The sequence below is a fragment of the Molossus molossus genome, unplaced genomic scaffold (assembly GCF_014108415.1).
Source record: "Molossus molossus isolate mMolMol1 unplaced genomic scaffold, mMolMol1.p scaffold_m16_p_3, whole genome shotgun sequence".
Lineage (NCBI taxonomy): Eukaryota > Metazoa > Chordata > Mammalia > Chiroptera > Molossidae > Molossus > Molossus molossus.
The window spans coordinates 66,589,554-66,609,936 of record NW_023425366.1 but is presented as its reverse complement, the minus strand read 5'-3'; the positions used below and the strand labels follow the sequence as shown (position 1 = coordinate 66,609,936).

General features: G+C 34.3%; 1 protein-coding gene across 7 annotated transcripts in view; it reads left to right on the top strand.

The window, feature by feature from the left end:
* MCTP1 (multiple C2 and transmembrane domain containing 1) overlaps nucleotides 1-20,383 on the top strand; it is a 490,459-nt gene that overhangs the window by 258,550 nt on the left and 211,526 nt on the right. For 5 of the 7 annotated variants that reach the window (XM_036278918.1, XM_036278919.1, XM_036278921.1 and 2 more), the window contains one exon: nucleotides 13,286-13,324. The exons of the other annotated variants lie outside the window; for them this stretch is intronic. In XM_036278918.1, the coding sequence (XP_036134811.1) occupies nucleotides 13,286-13,324 (39 nt within the window). The remainder of the gene's footprint in view (nucleotides 1-13,285; nucleotides 13,325-20,383) is intronic. 7 annotated transcript variants of the gene reach the window in all.

Genomic DNA, 20,383 nt, shown 5'->3' with positions numbered 1-20,383 from the left:
TGTATACAGAAGGGTGGGTGAGGACCTGGTACTCATTAAGAACCTACTATAAACCAGGTCCTGTGCTAGACCCTAGGATATAAGAGAACTTATATCCAGTGAAGAACTCAGCAATCAAATAATCACTGAAGAAAATGTAGAATGACCACTGTTGTAAATGTCATGAATGAGAGGTATGTGTTGCTATTACAGCAAATATAGGAGAATTTGTTCTAATCAAGAGGATGGTGAATCTCTATGGAAGTCAAATGGGAGCTGAGGTCTGAAGTATAAATAGGAGTTAATAAGGATTTACAAGGAAGAGAGAATGTATTTTAAGCAGAATAAACAGAATGGGCAAAGGTCCTGTGGCTAGAGAAACCATGCTGCATTTCAAGAATTTAAAAAGTACAGGAGCTAGAGAAGGTAAAAGCAAAGAGAGTGCAGAAGGTCATGGAGCATGATGACAATGGACTGGAAAGAGGAAGCTTGGGTTGTATAGGGGCCATTGGCCATGTTCAGGTTGTGGTCTTTCTTGGAGAGCAAAGAGGAGTCACTGAAAAGTTTATATCTTGAAAGTGACATAGTCATATTTGCTTTTTGAAAATAGCTCTATAACTGTATGGTACAAAATAGCTGGCAGAGTAAGAATGGATGCTCAGAAACCAATTAGAAGGCTATTGCAAAATCCAGGTGTAAGATGATAACAGAGATAGAAATGGAAAAAAAAACTATCAGGTTTACCAAAAGGAGGAAACATCAATAAAACTTGGCAATAGAATGTTTTTGTTTTGGAATTCTTTGTTATTTTAATGAAGGACAGCACTGCATAAGTGCAAATACCCAAGTGCCTGAGATCTTGTATTTCCCCAAACAATATAGTTATTTGGGTGATTTGATGATAGAAGTTCTACTAAATGTTTACATAAAAGAGATATTTAAATGGAAGCCACACAGACGATCTCCCAGGACCAAATGCGAATTACAACTAAAATAAAGACAAATCATTGGAATAAAGCAACAGGAAAGCAACAGGACAGGACCATATAACCAGGGACACTAGTAGTATCTGCGGAGGCACAAGAGGGTGGGGGCTGGGAGCCCACAAATAGCAGCAGTTTTAGCTGTGAGCAGTGTGTCCTCAGGGTTAAAATACCAAGCCTGCTCCACAGCACAGAGGGCCAGAACAGACCACTGAATTGGCCACAGCCACTCACCTGGGGCTCTAGCAGAGGGAAGGCAGACTGGACTGGAACTCTGTGGGGACACCCAGGATTTGGAGAATACTCAATTCTTTTTTCTGAGTCGCAGCCACAAAGGACGGTGGCCAGTTTGCTTCTTATCAGAGCTGTGGGAAAAAGCAGCAGCCCCTCCATCATAGATTCAGCCCCTTCCAGGTGAGGCAAAGAAATGCAAATTGAGGCTCATTAACAATCAGCATTTGTCCCACCCGCTGGAAATCCTCTTACACAGACTACTACCCTCCAAGCAAAAAATGAGAGGATAACTGAACCTTTCCTGAGCTTGCAAATCTACCCAGGAAAGTAAGACTTGACAGTGGGGTTTAACGTGGGCCCTCCCATGCTCATCTAAACCCAGTAGAGGGAGCCACAAACAGCAGAACACCAACACCCACAGGGAAAATTTGTCAGGATCCAAAACCCACTAAGATAGCCAAAATGGTGAAACACAGAAACAAATTCCAAATGAAAGAACAAAAGAACTCTATCGAAGATGAGATAAATAAAATGCAGTTAAGCAAGTTATCAGAGGTAGAGTTCAGAGCCATGATCTTGAGGAAGCTCCACAGCATGTGTAAAGACATCAATACCATGATTAAAAGTATAGAAATATTGAAAACCAACCAAGTGGAAGTAAAGAATGACATAGCAAAAATAAAAAACACATTGGAAGAACTTACCAGCAGATTAGAGGAAGCTGAGGACAGGATCAGTGAATTGGAAGACAGGGTAGGAAAAAATCAGTCAATCAGAAAACAAAAAGGAAAATACAGTTAAAAAACAGGAATCAGCTTAAGAGAACTGTGGGACAACTAGAAGCATAATAACATTTGCATCATAGGAATCTCCAAAGAAGAAGAAAATGAGCAAGGTTAGAAAATATATATGAAGAAATAGTGACAGAAAACTTTTCTAACTTGGTGAAGGAATAAGGCATTCAAGTTCAAGAAGCACATAGAGCCCCAACTAAGAAGAACCCAAATAGACCCACACCAAGACACACAATAATTAAAATGTCAAAAATTAAAGACAAAGAGAGAATCCTAAAGGCAGCAAGAAATAAGGAACAGGTTACCTACAAAGGAACCCCCATAAGGCTATCAGTGTTTCTCAAAAGAAACACTACAGGCCAGAAGGGAATGGCATGAAGTAATCAAGGTCATGAAAAACAAGAATCTCAATCCAACACTACTCTATCCAACCAGACTATCATTCAAAATTGAAGGTCAAATAAAGAGCTTCCCAGACCAAAAAAAAGGCTAAAGGAATATATTAGCACCAAAACAGCACTGGAAGAAATGTTAAAAGGACTGCTGTAATTAGCAGGAGAAATAGGAAGAAAAATAGAACCACACTAAATAAAAATGGCAATAAATAAGTACATATCAAGTATCACCTTAAATGTGAATGGTTTGAATGCTCCAAAAAAAAGACACAAAGTAGCTGACTGGATAAGAAAACATGACTCACATATATGTTGTTTACAAGAGACCCACCTCACAACAAAAGACTCACATAGGTTGAAAGTGAAGGGATGGAAAAAAATTTTCCAAGCAAACAGAAAGCAAAAAAAAGCTGGGGTAGCAATACTCATATCTGAATAAATAGATTTCAAAATGAAGGCCATAACTAGAGACAAATAAGGTCAATACATAATATTGAAAGGATCTATCCAACAGGAAGATATAACCTTGGTAAACATATATGCACCCAATATAGGAGCACCAACATATATTAAAAATCTTCTGGATGACTTCAAAGGAGAAACCAACCACAATTCAATCATAGCAGGAGACTTCAACACCCTGCTGACATCAGTGGATAGATTATCTAAATAAAAAATTATCAAGGAAACAGAGACTCTGAATGAAGTGCTAGATCAAATGGATTTAATATATATCTGCAGAAAATCACACCCCAAAACTGTAGAATTCACATTCTTCTCAAGGGCACATGGGACATTCTCAAAAATAGACCACATGTTAGGACACAAACTAAGTCTCTACAAATTGAAGAAGATTGAAATCATATAAAGCATCTTCTCAGATCACAATAGCATGAAACTAGAAATCAATTACAACAAAAACCTACAAAAAACATTCAAACAAATGGAGGCTAACTAGCTTGTGATTAAACAACAAATGGGGCCCTGGCCAGTTTGGCTCAGCAGTTAGATTGTCGGCCTGCGGTCCAGAGAGACCCGGGTTTGGTTCCCGCTAAGGGCATGTACCTGGATTGCAGTTTGTCACCGGCCCTGGTTGGGTCGTACGGATGGCAGCCACTCGATGTGTCCCTTTCACATCGATGTTTCTCTCTCTCTCTCTCTTCCTCCGCTCTATCTGAACAAAAAATAAAAAAATGTCTTCGGGGTACGGATAAAAAATAAATAAACAACAAGTGGGTTACCAAGGAGATAAAGGAAGTAATTAAAAACTTCCTGGAAACCAATGAAAATGAACGCAAAACAACACGAAATCTATAGTATGCAGAGAAAGCAGTTCTGAGAGGGAAGTTCATAGCACTACAGGCCTACTTCCAGAAACAAGAAAAATTTCTAATTGACTATCTAACCTCACAACTTAAAGAACTAGAAAGCAAACAAAAAGAAAACCCCAGAGCAAGTAGAAGGAAGGAAATAGTAAAGATCAGAGCAGAAATAAATGACATGGAGACCAAAAAACAATTCAAAGGATCAATGAAACAAAGAGGTGGTTCTTTGAAAAGATTAACAAGATTGATGGACCCTTTGCTAGACTCACCAAGAAACAAAGAGAGAGAACCCAAATACATAAAATCAGAAATGAAAGAGGAGAAATAATAACTGACACCACAGAAATACAAAGGATTGTTAACAAATATTATGAACAATTATATGGCAACAAAGTCGACAATCTAAGTGAAATGGACAAATTTCTAGAAACACAAAGTCCCCCACAAATGGACCGGGAAAAGAGAGAAAACTTGAATAAACCAATAACAACACAAGAAATTGAAGATGTAATCAAGACCCTCCCAGCAAACAAAAGCCCAGGCCCAGACAGCTTCACGGGGGAGTTTTACCGAGCATTCCAAGAAGAACTAACACTCATTCTCCTCAAACCAGTTTAAAAAATTCAAGAAGAAAGAAGACTTCAAAACTTGTTTTATAAGGCAAGCACAATTCTAATTCCAAAACCAGAAAAAGACACCACAGAGAAATAAAACTACAGGCCAATATCCTTGATGAACATAGATGCCAAAATCTTAAACAAAATACTAGAAAATCTGATCCAGCAATACTTCAAAAAAATTATTCACTATGACCAAGTGGGATTCATCCCATGGATGCAAGGCTGGTACAATATTTGCAAATCAGTAAATGTGATACACCAAATAAATAAAATGAAAGATAAAAATCATGTAGTCATATCCATAGATGCTGAAAAAGCATTCGACAAAATCCAGCACCCATTTCTGATAAAAACTTTCAGCAATTTGCAAATAGATGGATCATATCTCGACATAATAAAGACCATATATGAAAGATATACACCCAACATCATACACCCAACATCAATGAAGAAAAACTCAAAGCATTTCCCTTAAGAACAGGAACAAGACAAGGATGCCCACTTCTGCCACTCTTATTTAACATAGTACTGGAAGTCTTAGCCACAGCAATCAGACAGGAAGAAAAAATAAAAGGGATCCAAATTGGAAAGGAGAAATTGAAACTGTCATTATTCGCCAGTGAAATGATATTATATATAGAAAACCCTAAAGACTCCTTAAAACATTTACTAGACTTAATAAATAAATTTGGCAAAGTAGCAGGATACAAAATTAACATCAAGAAATTGACGGCATTCTTATACACCCAGGATGAACTCACCAAAAGAGAAGCTAAAAAAAAATCTCATTTACCATCACAGCAAAAAAATTAAGATACCTGGGAATGAACTGAACCAAAGATGTAAGGGACCTATTTGCAGAAGACTACAGGACATTGAAAAAAGAAATAGAGGAAGATATTAAAAAAGTGGAAGCACATACTTTGTTCATGGATTGGAAGAATTAACATCATTAAAATGTTCATACTACCCATAGCAATCTGTAGATTCAATGCATTCTTCATCAAAATACCAACAACATACTCCACAGAACTAGAACAAATACTTCAAAAGTGTATATGGGACCAAAAAAGACCTCGAATAGCCACAGCAATCTTGAAAAAGAAGAACAAAGTAGGCAGGATCACAATACTGGACATCAGGTTATACTACAAAGCTACAGTAATCAAAACAGCCTGTTACTGGCACAAGAACAGGCACATAGATCAATGGAATAGAACAGAGAACCCAGAAATAGACCCAAAACATTATGCTCAATTAATATTCAACAAAGGTGGCAAGAGCATACAATGGAGTAAAAACAGCGTCTTTAATAAATGGTGTTTGGAAAATTGGACAGCTACATGCAAAAAATGGAACTAGACCATCAACTTACACCATACACAAGAATAAACTCAAAATGGATAAAAGACTTAAATGTGACTTGTAAATTCATAAAAAGTTTAGAAGAAAATATAGGCAACTAAATTTTAGACATCATATGCAGCAGAATTTTCACTGATACATCACCTAAAGCAACAGAAACAAAGGAAAAAAATGAACACATGGACTACATCAAACTCAAAGCTTCTGCACAGCAAAAGAAACAACCACCAAAATGGAAAGGGAACCCACTCTATGGGAGAGCATAATTGCCAATGATACATCAGATAAGGGGTTAATTTCCAAAATATATAGAGTGCTCATACAACTCAACAAAAGGAAGACAAAGAATCCTATTTAAAAATGGACAGAGAAGCTAAATAGACACCTCTGCAAATAGGACATATAAATGGCCAAGAGGCATATGAAGAAATGCTCGACATCACTAATCATCAGAGAGATGCAAATTAAAACAACAATAAGGTATCACCTCACACCTGTGAGAATGGCCACCATCAACAAATCATCAAACAAATGCTGGTGAGGGTGTGGAGAGAAGGGGACCCTAGTACACTGCTGGTGGGAATGCAGACTGGTGCAGCCATTATGAAAAACAGTATGGTGTTACCTCAAAAAATTAAAAATTGAATAGCCATTTGACCCAGTGATCCCATTTCTAGGACTATTCCCTAAGAAGCCTGAAACACCAATCAGAAAGAATATATGTACTCCCATGTTCATAGCAGCACTATTTACAATAGCTAAGATCTTGAAACAGCCCAAGTGTCCGTCAGTAGATGAATGGATAAAAAAGCTGTGGTACATATACACAATGGAGTACTATGCAGCTGTAAGAAAGAAAGATCTCTTATCCTTTGAGATGACATGGAAGGACCTGGAAAGTATTATCCTAAGCGAAACAAGCCCAACAGAGAATGACATGTATCATATGATCTCACTTATTTGTGGAATATAATGAATGTAACAGTCTGAGGAATGGGGTAGTCCCAGAGATGTAGAGGTAGGTTACAGACTGACAATCCCCAGAATAGGGGGTGGTGGGGGAGAGATAAACCACAGAACTTATATGCATGTGTGCATGAACAATGGACATAGACAACAAAGCTGGGGACAGGGCAGGGAGGGAGGGGGAGGGAGGAATCAGTGGGGGGAAAAGGAGAAACATCTGTAACAAAAATTAATTAATTTTAAAAAATAAAAAAAGAAAGAAAGATCTCTTATCCTTTGAGATGACATGAAGGAACCCGAAGAGTATTATCCTAAGCAAAACAAACCAAGCAGAGAAAGACAAATATCACATGATCTCACTTATTTGTGAAATATAATGAACACAAGTCTGAAGAACAGGGTAGTCCCAGAGACGTGGAAGTAGGGTACAGACTGACAATTCCCAGAAGAGGGGGTGTGTGGGGGGGAGATAAACCACAGAATTTATATGCATGTATGTATAACCAACGGACATGGACAACAAAGCTGGGGACATGGTGGGGACGGAGGGGGAGGAGGGTGTCAATAGGGTAATAAGGAGAAACATCTGTAACAAAAATAAGTAATAAAAAAAGAGAGATTTATTAAGTACTCTAACATCAAAGTGAGGGCTTGAGAAGTCAAATAAGTATCAGGTGACCTTATGATGGAGCTGCTGCTTGTTCTGAATTCACAGAACTTTATTTCAATAACAGGCAAAGTAATTTCTAACTTTGTTTCTTCCTCAACAATTCTTGCAAAAATCTTTCCATCTTTATAGCTGCTCAAACTTGTTATTTAGGCACAATGTCTTTCTAATCAGAAAAAAATAATTTAAAAATATGTCAGTGCCTGGTTGTTGATCAGCAGGGATTTATCAAACATGAATAGGGGAGAAACAACCAGGTTATATGACACACACGTCAAAAATCTGGCACTACTCATCTTCTTTTCTTCCTTTCCTTTCCCTTCATCATCACCACAACTGTTTGTGTCATCATCATCATAACACAAACAGTTCTTTTTAAAATCCTCATGCATTTTCTTTACTTGAAACCCTTTGATTGCCCCAGCTTTTTGGAAGAAATCTTTTACTGCCAGGTATTTTTCATTCACTGACTTACTTTGCATCTTTTCCCTTCAAAGTCCTAAATAGCACTGGACTTACTCTGCGACAACTGAAAAACAGTGTCGTTTTGCATCCCATATTAATGTGGAACCTCACTTGTGTTCTCCTTTATCCAAGATGCAAATGGCTCAGCCAGGACTCAGTGCCTCAGAGAAGGCATGACAGTCACAGCCTGGGCCAGGCTTACCTCTGGCTGGCGAACCACCCTGACCTCAGCCACACCTGAGGAGCAGAGAGAAAGGTGACTGGGGTGGCTATACTGGCTCTTCCTTGTGGGTGTGATCATGTGATTAATAGCCTGAAACATCCGTTTGGTTATAGAGAAGTGCAGTGGTTCAAGAGGTGAGAAGAAAGGATAAAATATTCCTCATAGGAAATTCCACTGAGTTCCTCAACATCCTGGCTAATCTGATGTCCTAGATTTGGATCTGGGTTTCTAAGCATATGCTTTATATTATAAACATTTCTAACAAATATGTATAAATTTTCTCTTTTCCCCTTTGATTTGATCCATGTAGCAGTTCTTTAGCTATTTTATCAATATTTCTAAATCTGTTACAACCAGCTGGTGTGACTCAGTGGATTGAGCATTGTTCCGTGGACTGAGAGGTCCCAGTTCAATTCCCAGTCAGGGCACATGCCCGGTTGCAGGTTTGATTCCCCAATAGGAGGCATGCAGAAGGCAGCCAATCGATGTATCTCTCTCACATTGATGTTTTTTATCTCTCTTTCCTTTCCTTTCTCCTAAAAAAAAAAAAAAACAATGAAAACATACTTTTAAAAAATTTTAATCTGTTAACACTAGTTATGAGAAATAAACAAATACTTATTGATTATCTACTAAGTATTGTTTTGGGGTTCTATACCTTCCTCTTTATTTTTCTTCTAAGTGTTCGGTGACCTGTGGTTACTTCTTTGAATAAACAGAAACTCCTGATGAGGGACTTTAAGGTTCTCCAATGATCAATATATATTTCCTCACTTGTAAGCTCTGTCACAGCCATGCAAACTCCTGCAAAATTCACCTTCTCTTACGTTCAAGCTTTCTTCAATGTCACTTATACTACGTAGCATGTACTTGTACTATGCTTCCCCTCACCTCCATCCTAAATTCTGTCACCCCTTGTAAAAAATGTATATGTAAATTATTGCATCTGATTGCCTTTTTTATGGTGACTTCTCTCAAAACCTAGCTCAACTTTCTATCCCTAATGGTTGTTCAATGGGTTGTAGATGAATATCTATGAGGATTTGAAGGGACTCTTCAAAGGTGTTGGGAAAGATATTTTAAGTCTTTTTTTCTTCAATATTCAAAGCCCTGAGTTTGTCACAAACAATATTAAATAATAATTTGTTTTTCCTTTTGAGCTCTTAACATTAGTGTGTTAATGATAATGGGCTTAGAGTCTTTCTGTACTGCTTGTCTCAATATTTCTAATGATGACAATGAATTAGAAGCAGGTCATTGTATTTTTTTCATTTTGTGACATGTTTTGTGTTAGCTAAATATATTCCTCTGAAATACATTTGAAGTTTCTCAGTTAAAAACAATCAGAGATCCAATGTATCTTAAAATTAAATTTTTATATACCTGAAATATAGAACATATTGCTGCAGTAAACATAACAAGCTGAACTTTCACCCATTAGCAAGGAAAAAATTTTATTTAGAGAAACCTCAAAATGCAACAGACCAGAAACCAGGTACTAAAGGATCACAATTTCATTTAATATCTAGAATAATATATAGGGGAGAAATAAAAGATGATTTTTCATTGCCTCTCACACAGCAAAATTATAAGAGTTCTCTTCTCTTTATTAGCTCAGAAATTATTTAAGCTTTTGGGACTTAAGACTTTCACTTAAGAACCATGTGCTTATTCTTATAGCTGTGTTTATAAAACTTTGTTAAATATTTTATGTGTATTAAAATGGAGAATGGAATATGAGTGTCAAGAGCTATTAACAAACAAATTCTAACAATCAAATAGGAAATAGAAGAGTAATGTTAAGAAAATAGTATCAAAAGTAGAAAGAAACAGTACTGGAAATAGTATTTAGCACCAAAAACTACTAAGATTTCTAAATCAGTTATCTTCTGATTTTTTTTTACACTGTTAATAGTGACAATAAATGCCATGAGTAATGCAGTTGGGGTTATTTTTCCTTGTGTGGACTGCCATTTCTGGAAATCAGTAAAACTGAAGAATGGGTTGTAAAACCTATCAGCCTACTGAATCTCCTAAGGCCTCTAAGACATGCAATGTCTAATCACAGCAATTTAAAAACTAGAGTATAAGTAACAGCCAAAGTATTTCATAGTTGCTTATATTAAAATTTTTTCCATTGAGTCCTTTTTAAAAATCCCAGATGCGAATATATTTGAATACATTTTTAAAGTTTACAGCATTGTGTGTACGAGAAACCAAAATCTTCATGGGGGCATGCTGATGAGTTGCATGATACAATGTCATTTCTGTTTGAATGCACATCCTATTTGATCACTCAAAGGTGTGTAATGCATACATGTGTGTCCTGTGTATGGTATTTTGGTCTGATGGTATGTTTGAGTTCTTTCTGGCTCTTTTTCTAGCAGAGTTCAATCCACAACTTTCTTCATTGGAGAATTTGTGAAGTAAAAGTGAGTTAATTTGTGTTACACACTCTCTTAGATAACCTTGACCTACAAATTGCTTGACTAAAGCTAAAAATAGAAAATTTGAAGAAACATATGAATAGACCCTAATTGGCCTTTAATAAATAATTTTTTTATGTTGGTTTATTTTTTTAAGTTTTCTGAATTATTTCATAGCTAACATTTGAAAAAAATATCCACCTATGAAAATGTGATATATTTTACTATATGTATGTACTATAATATCTATCCACCGTAATTTTCTTTTATACCTATAGAGCCATGTAATTGCCTAAAAAGTCACTACAACAAAAAATAAAAGCAAAAAGTAGATCAAGATTGTGGAATCTTTTAAAAAATAATCAGTTTTATAGGCCATCTTTTTATACTACTTATTTCTTTTATTGGCTTCAAAGAAAGTTGAGTTGCTAATGAAGAATTTTGCTTATACTATAATATTAGATAATGACACTTTCAAAAACAAATTCATATGTTTCTCTGTTGAAGATCATAGAGCAAAAAGTAAAAATCTTCTTTTTCTATCATTTGCTTCATCTCCTGTCTTTAACATTCCCCAAAGATTCTTTCTTTTCTAACATGTCTCATAGGCAGCAAAGGTAACATAATAGTATGCCTTTTAAAAAACTTTTCTACTGTTTTCAGTTTTATTGACTATACCTTAACCCAAACATCTAACAAGAAAAAGAAACTTGGGAGTGAGATACTCAAAGCCAATTGTTTTGCCCAAGAAGCAGAAATTTTGTTACAAGATTTAGGGCAACTTTGAGAGACACTGGGTCTAATAAAATAACTCTAGATACTGAATCAAGAAAATAATGTATTGGTTTCTATAACTGCCAGATCTTTCATATTGATACTTAGGGAAATTATTACTGACTTATTGTTTGTATCAGTGTCTCAGTCTGAAAAGCAATACCATGCAGCCTGTTTGTGAAGCAGATTCTGAGAGGCAGGAAAAATACCAACCCTATATTCTTTTACATTTTGAAAGCTAATTGTATTCAGTGGTTCTGAGTCAGGAGATGTGGCTTTGACCAGCAGTAGTGAATCTGTACACTACTGAGTAGTGTTACTCTGAAATTCAATTCTTCCTCATGTTCTTAGCTTCTTTTTTATAGTATAACGTTTCTTACAGAATGTAATTTTATAAGATTCTTAGATACTAGATGATGATGATAAATGACTATGATTTAAGAGATTTGACTTTTTGATTTATTTTTCTTAATTTTTCTGTTTATTTGACTCAAAACATTGTCTCTAAGAATTACCATTCTTTATCTATTGAAACTTTGCTTTCTGAGGAAGTTGAACATTTATTGTCTGACTCCTAATGGGACAGTTTTTGTGGATATGTCATATCACAAAACTGTTTGGTTTCCAGTTGCCTTTTTGTGATGATGGAGACAGTGGTGGTGATGCTGAGGCTGATTGCAGTAACTTATTCTGTATCCACAACAAACACTTATCACATGCCCGCTGCATGCGCAGCTCCAGTGGGCGGATTTTGTTGCTTTAAAATGAATTGGACATTAGTACTTAGAAAGCAGATAAAATGCTTCTCTAATAGTACTTAATAACAATGCTTTGCAGTTTCCTGGCTCCATTTGGGAAAATAATAGGGAATTATAACCTTAGGAAATCTATTGCTCTTCCATATATTTTCATCAATATTTGATAAAGAGTGTATATAAAGTATAACTCATGAAACCACTATTTATAGAAAATAGAAATGTATCCTTATCTTTGACAATGTTACGCTTTTCTTGCTTCCTACTCTAGAACTTCAACATAATTTCCTTATCTTGGTTTAGGCTGAATGTTGCCTTCAATATGACTAAATCTTGTATTAAAATATTTTCTTTCTTGTATTTTTGTATTTTATGAATGGTTTCTGAAATGGTCTTGCTTTATAGTGAACCCTGCTGAAGGAGCTATGGTTCTTAAAGGTACCAGTACACCTCCTTTATACACAAATATGGCAAACATTTCTATAAGCTATATCCTTTACTCCAAATATTTCCTATTCTCCACTTCATGTGCCTTAAAGATAATAATAAAGCTAAGAGAGGGTAAAGAGGTTAATCAGAAAGTTAATACCTCAGTGTTCATTGAGAAACTATTAAAACTAGAGAGGAAATAAAAAAATCTTTGGATATTTATAACTTTATTCAAAAGATCAATGATCTTGGGCACTCACCACAATTCTCCATAACCTTTATGAAAACAAGGAGCAATAAGTACTTCTTACTAAGACACACACACAAAAGTAGTTTAAAGTATACGTTCTGACATTTAGTTGGAAGATCTAATAGCCATCATAATATGCAGCATTTTTCTCCATTGAAAGCATTTACAGATCCTGATATAATTCAAGATTAACTGGAAGCAGAGACAATTCCAAGATGCCATCAAAGCAACCGACTTTGAATGTGTTTGAAGAGAAAAAGTATGATATGCCTGGTAAAGTCATGGTATATCCTCAACCTCCACCTAAAAGGAAAAATAGCCAATCATGAGACTCGATGTATATTTTTTCCAATCAACAATTAAGATATTTAAATTTGTCCATTCTATTTAAAATGTACGGTCTCATTTTTTTTTTTGGTACAAATAATAATAATAAAACAAATGAACTCTCACCAGAAAAACTGCTTGAATGTGAAAGGTGCTTCTTCTAGCTGTGGGTATGTGATAAACCGTTTTTTGTCTTAGTTGTTGCTGCAAACTGCCGTTTAAATGCTAAGCTTCCTCTAGAAACCAATTGGCTGCCCTATTCTGTATTTGAGTGATAAGATAACAAAAATGCTTTATTTCATTTGCAGACAATGCTAATGAGGAAGAGTTGGAAAAGATCAAGTAAGGTAATACTTAGCATGTGATCTTTCAGCTTTTCTTGTTGAGAGCTAGCTATCAATCAGCCTCTTTCCCAAATCTCTCTCATACCTCTTCATATTATACCACAGGACTTCACTCTTCAGTTATTTGTTTTTTTCCCATACACTTTCAGCAAACCATGTGTTGCTTTCTAAGTCAATAGAAATCACACTGATCAATCGCACCCAAATCATCCTCTTGCTACTCTCTGGTCACTTCTCAGCCTCATTCTCAGCATCTGGTTTCTGTCATCTGTACCACAGGGTCTAGAAAATGTCTGCTCTAGATCAGGAATAAAACGAGGAGGCGAGAGTAGGAACAACTTCAGAGAGAAGGAAAATCCATGTAACTTACTGTTTCTGTTCACTGAAAATTCAGCATAAGGTTTTCTAAACTCGAAAATCCCTGAATTACCTCATCTTTGGAGTGTATAATGAGAACAGTTTTTCATCATTGCCTCTTCTCACTTCAAAAAATAAATGCTTTTGCAAGTGAGAGGTGTTTATGGTCCCTATAATTTACTAAGCCCTGGCTCTTATAACTTGTAAAATATGTAAGGTATAAACTAAGCTTTGAATTTGTTCAGTGGTGGTAACACTCTTGGACACAAATAGGTATCAAGATGAAATTGACTTTTATGTGAATACTCCTTAAAATAAATCAAAGGGCTTTTATTTGTAAAAATCTTGTTTGCTCAAATTTTTATTTAAGAAGTCAGTATTCCTTTATACTAGTGACTAATTTTTTTAGACCCTGGAACATGACAATCTCTTTTCTTCCATTTTGATTGAATCATGCTATTAAATTTTTCTTTAACTTTGTCATTTTTATTATTGTGGATGAAGAAAACATATCAATATGTTGTTGCATTTATGGTAATGTCTTCATTTGCTTTAGTAAGTATTTCTAATATACATTTTCTTTCCAATTTTTGTAGAGTTAATGACCAAAACATAATTTGGCTCACACGGGTAAAAAAATGCAAAACATTTTAAGAAAAGTTGCTGAATATTTCTGATTTAGTGTTCACTGTGTTTTTTTAGTGACGGAAATAAAGTTTTAAGAAGTCTTAAAGAAATGTTTGCACTGTTCATATGACAACTTTTCCTTTGTAATTATACTTCAAAATTAGTGTTATATTGAAAGTATATTTTTAAAAATTTATGCAAGTTGGTTTTCCTCATTTAATGTCTATATTATGATATATCTTTGTAAAAAGTTGTAATCCATTAATATATAGCAATGTTCTCTCTTCCAGATATACTTAGATATAATGCTACAGCAGGATATTATGTAGTACTTAGTATTAATTAGTGGGAATGATAAATTTTATTGTGGTATAAAAAATAAATAAATATAAGTATTCTTTAAATAATTCATTTAATTTATATTTAAATTTCATTCTAATGATACATTAAACATAAATTAACTTCTTTTCCTTTGGTCTACAAAATGAATTACAATTTAATAATAAATGTCTAATCTTCATTATTTTTATATCTAAAATTCTTTGAGTTTTATTTATTATTAATAATTCACTTATACATTTAAACTGGTACATTCTTCCAGCTTGCCACTGAAGATACACATTCCTTGTGCCTAACTGCACTCACTGGGGTACCGGGCAGGTTATCTTTAGTGTATATGGGAATATGGCTTTGGAGTTTTTTAACCAAAGGGATTTCCAACTTTATGAAATTTAATGGGGATATAGAATTCTGAATAAAAGAAAATGAGTTCACTCATTTGTTTGTTTTCCTATGAGAACATACTGAACACTTGATAAATCATTCAAATCGTCACTGTCCCCGAAAACATTTGCCATATTTGTTCATATGAGAGTTAAAATCAAAATCCAAGGAATGTTTGAAATTTTAATGCCACCAATCTGCCACCCTGCACTCACACTGAAGCTGCTCCCACAATTCTTTCCCCCAGAGAATGAAGGACAAAGGATGATGTTCAAGTGCAGTAGTTCTTTCTTATCCACAGTTTTGCTTCCCCTGGTTTCACTTACCAGAGGTCAATCAAGTTGAAAAACATTAAATGGAAAATTCCAGAAATAAACAATTAATAAGTTTTAAATTGTGTGCCCTTTTTAGTAGTATGATAAAATCTTGAATCGCCCCACTCCATCTAGCCTGGGACATGAATCATCCCTTTGTGCAGGGTATCCATGCTGCATACCTCCCCTCCCGTAGGTCAGTCAGTAGCCACCTTGTTTATCAAATCAGAGATCAGAAAGAGAGAGAGAGAGAGAGAGAGAGAGACCACGTTCACATAACTTTTGTTACAGTATGTTGTTATAATTGCTCTATTTTTATTAGTTATTATTGTTCATCTTTTACTTGCCTAATTTACAAATTAATCTTTATCGTAGGCCTATATGTAGAGGGAAAAAGACATAGTGTGTGTGTGTGTGTGTGTGTGTGTGTGTGTGTGTGTGTGTGTGTAGGGTTTGATACTGTCTGTGGTTTCCAGCATACCCAGGGGTCTCAGAATTTATCCACTGCAGATGAGGGAGCATTACTGTAAATTGTGCTTCCTGAGAAACTAAGAGATAAGTAACTATACTGTATAGTTTTACATTGCTGTTTATTATGTTACTGTTGTGTGGAAATGCATTCTTTTCTAATGATATCAATCTTCGGAATAAGGCTTTTTTCTCTTATATTTTTGAAAAGAAGATATAATTTACTTGCATTACATTTAAACACAATGTAATAAATATAATAAATTACTTTATATATATATATATATATATATGCTCAAAGTCAAAGGTGATTTTTTTTTTCCTTGTGGTATGTGCCCCTAGCAGGAACTGAACCCGGGACTCTCTGGCCCACAGGCTGACACTCAACCGCTGAGCCAAACTGGCCAGGGCCAAAGGTGACTTTTTTACACAGATAGGTCATTTTCTTCTTTGGAATCTTGATTTACAAAATAAGCTCTTTTGCTGTTTTATATCAGGGCTGTGAATATGCCCCCTATCTTTGAGCACCAATGGTGAATATAAATCTGAGAATCACAAAATTTGTGCCAAAGACTTACATATGGTCAGATAATGTTGTCAGATATTCTCTCCACTATGCAGCTTTTTTTTTTTTCATTTTCTTGTATTTTTTTCAGAAGTGATATAACCTTGAAGAAGGGAAAAGCTAAATTGACATTGTTATGTTTTGTATTTGCATATCTCCCCTGTACAAGTGAATGCACTCATGGAATTCCCCATTACTTAAATATCTGCTTGTCATTTTCATCATCTTGCCCATAATGGATTCTTTCCATGGAAATCTTATTATTTGTGACACTCACATAACATGAGGTTACACTTACTATTGAAAATAACAGATGAATAGTCAACCTGATGGCAAGGAAATTGTAATTGCTCTTCAGGACTGACTTATGTATTAGTTTGGAGTAAATGTGTTACCATCTAATAATGAATAGGAAAAAAAAGTACATCTAAACTTACCTCTGTATGAAATATGTGCTATATTTAAATGGTATGTTAACCAGTAAATAATTATGAATTCCATAACATCTCCTCATCTGGGATGGTAATATCCTGTAAAATACTCATTCTGGTTTTTTATCAACACATTAACACACTTTCCATCATGTATATTTTTAATTCTCCCCCACATTCAGCTGTTATAGAAAAATGTTATTTTAAGAAGAGATCAATGTTTTCCTAAACTTGGGCAACTGGATAATTTTTCTGTTCAAAGAATGTTACTTACGTGGCAAATGCATTTGGCAGAGAAATGGTAATACTTTGAGCTGGTGTAATATTTTATTCTTTAGAAGAAGCTCATCACTGATCATTTACTCTGAGGTTAAATCATTCAACAAAAAAAGTTTCATGAGCTCAGAAGAGAAGATGTGTATGTGTGTTTTGTGAATAAATTTTATGGGTCAAAAGAAAAAATGGAAAAAAATAAAATAATTGCCTCTATCAAATGGTAAGCAGAAATTATTTTACACTACATGATATGTGTGTTGTGTGTGTGTGTATGTAGAAGAGTGAGTTTAACAGTGGATGTGATAATAATAAACTTATGCGCTTTTAATAACTCACTTCAATTGTATGAGAAATAACCTCTGTGATAATGTATACACATGTTACAATTCATATTCTCAACAATAACAGTTGAGAATTGTTTTAAGAAGAGTTCATCCTTTGAATAATATAATATAGACTATGTGATGATGTCTCATTACCATATCTTCTGTTATTTAATGGCTTATTTTTAAGTAATATATCTTTTTATAAAGATTTTATTATAATCGCTTAGCATAATTTTAATGAACTATAAAACACTTTATTCACACATTGAATAAAGCAATTTTTAATAAGACTTTTGGCAAGAATATTGTTAATTTAAACTAGAGAACACTTTCAACTCTGTAAGTCTGCAGGGCATAGTTAAACCTGACACCTTGGATGACACATTAAAAATACATCAGTGAAAACCTCTAAGTGCTTTAATTTAAGAAATGGTAGAGAAACAAATTAACACATTTTTAAGTATCTCACACAATCAGTTAGACATAATAAAAAATGTCATTATTTAACAATTATCAGGTCCTTGTACAAAGACCTCCTATCTTGATAATAAATAGGTAATTTTTAAAAAACTACAAAAAATATAAACATTCTTGGTCATTGACCTTCTCAACTGTGAGTGACAAAAATAGCGTTTATTTATTTATTTTTGGTGCCTCATTTCAAATTATTATGTATATGTATTTGAAAAAATGAGATGCTTACATTTTTTGAGGGAAATATATAATTCTTTTTAAAATCCTTACTTTGCCACTCTTTATGCTCCCAAATCTATATTACTTAAAATGCTATAAAGTCAACCTCATAATTCAGGCTTCTGAGATTTCAAAAAGCAGCAATAAACAAAGGGCAAATAGCACGAACATTTCTATTATAAAGAACTGTATTTTTACCTCAATTAACTAAATTCCTAAAATTTTAAAAATTTTGATCATTAAAATCTCTCCCCCACCAAATTCATCAATCGCTTTGCATACCAGTCGCATAGTTAGGTCATTACCTCCTGTGTTCATCTGAGGAAGAAGGGCAACTATGGAGTTGGTGCATTTTCAATTAATCACCTTAGAGCAGTGGTTCTCAACCTGTGGGTCGCGACCCTTTTGGGGGTCAAACAACTCTTTCACAGGGGTCGCCTAAGACCATCAGAAAACACATATTTCCGATGGCAATTCATAACAGTAGCAAAATTATAGTTAGGAAGTTGCAACAAAAATAATTTTATGGTTGGGGATCACCACAACATGAGGAACTGTATTAAAGGGTCACAGCATTAGGAAGGTTGAGAACCATTGCATTAGAGCACCTAATGTTTAAATGAATTTACAATACTTTTAAATGCTAAGTGGTTGTCTTTTTTGTTGTAACTATCTTGAGACTAGAGCCAAGACTTTCACATCCATTTAAGTTGCCTTAACACATTTTACATTAAGATAAAACTTACTGTTATTTGTACAGCTTGTGTTATTGATTCTGAGGAAATTGTTTGTGTAAGGAGAATTAAGCACTAATTTCTTTAATGTGATACTTGAAAGTGTTTCCACATATTGCTAAACATGGTATTTAATTAATAAAGAACTGGGAATCAAAGTAAAAAATGACAATACAAAAGGAAAACATCTTTTCTAAAAAATTAGAATAAGGTTTTTGAGTTAAATAATAGTATAGCATCAGAAAACACAGCAGTTGTTCATCTAAGGTTTGTGTCTCAGTGTCTAAATATAAGGGTATTCTTTAAGGATTTTTTTCAGAAACTGATGTGACAATGTGCTAAGTGTGACAGATCAGAACAATAACTGTAAATGTAAATGAAGTATAATTGTAGTGATGGTAAAACAATGTCTTAAACTCAAGACTTTTCCCCTATCACCTCTGACATTAGGCATGCTCCCTGACCAAACCCTATGCAAGCAACTTGGGAAAATGTAATTAATTTCTTTAAGAAATAGATTTCATGTGAAAAGCACAAGTAAATTGCATAGATGATCTCTGATGTAGTTCTACTTTTAAACTTAAAGTAGTCAAATTGCTGCACACCCTAAGTGCTTTAATTCATTATTATTTTCTGATATGAGTTTTGGTATCACATTTGGAAGGAATACATATCCTGAATGAAGTGAGACGCCAAGTGACTAACAGTCAATCAACAAATATTTATTGAGCATCTACTGTGCATTAGGCATCATTTGAGGGGCTGGACCATTACAGTCTTAGTTGCTAATAGAAGATCATGGAATTCTCAAATAAGTTATAAAACTGCTTCCTCTTCATCACCATATCAAAGGTTGATAATTTGCTGTAACAGTCATCAGTTCCCTTAATTTTACCATCACTGACACTCAGAGACAGCATGCAAAACATTAAAGTTTAAAGGATGCATGTAATTTAAAGTTATAGGTTGCATTTTTTTCTTTAAAAATAAGTAACTATGTTTTTTTTTATTTCCTAAAGTCGAATTGGTTTCACATTATAAAATCTCGGGATTAAGTCATAAAATACCCAACATGAATTCATTGTTTTGTTTACAAGCCAGTAGCCACCTGTCTCTGTATTCATTTGTTTTTAAAATTATTTTTAGAAAGCTCAAGTTAACTAAGTCATTTATATATCATAAAACTAGGAAAATTTTAGTAAAAAATTAAATCAAATTTGACTAGGTGTGTATTTATAAGTAAGATTTCTACTGTTCTTTAAAAACACTTGGAAGATCTGTGGAGTGTTAATATTGTTTTGTTGAAAGGAACAGGGGTTATCTGCCTTATTTCAAATTCTTAAAATATACTTAACAGTTCTTTCTAAAATAAAATGATAGACTTTCAGATATATTAATCAACAATTGAGAATTAAGAGGTAAGTAGACTTTTTAAAATTACAGAAATAATCCTCTCTACACTTTACTACTATTGATATCAGATACAAATAAGGCAAAGGCTTTAATTTACTCAAGGGAAGAAAATTTATAGTTTATAAAGAACCAAAG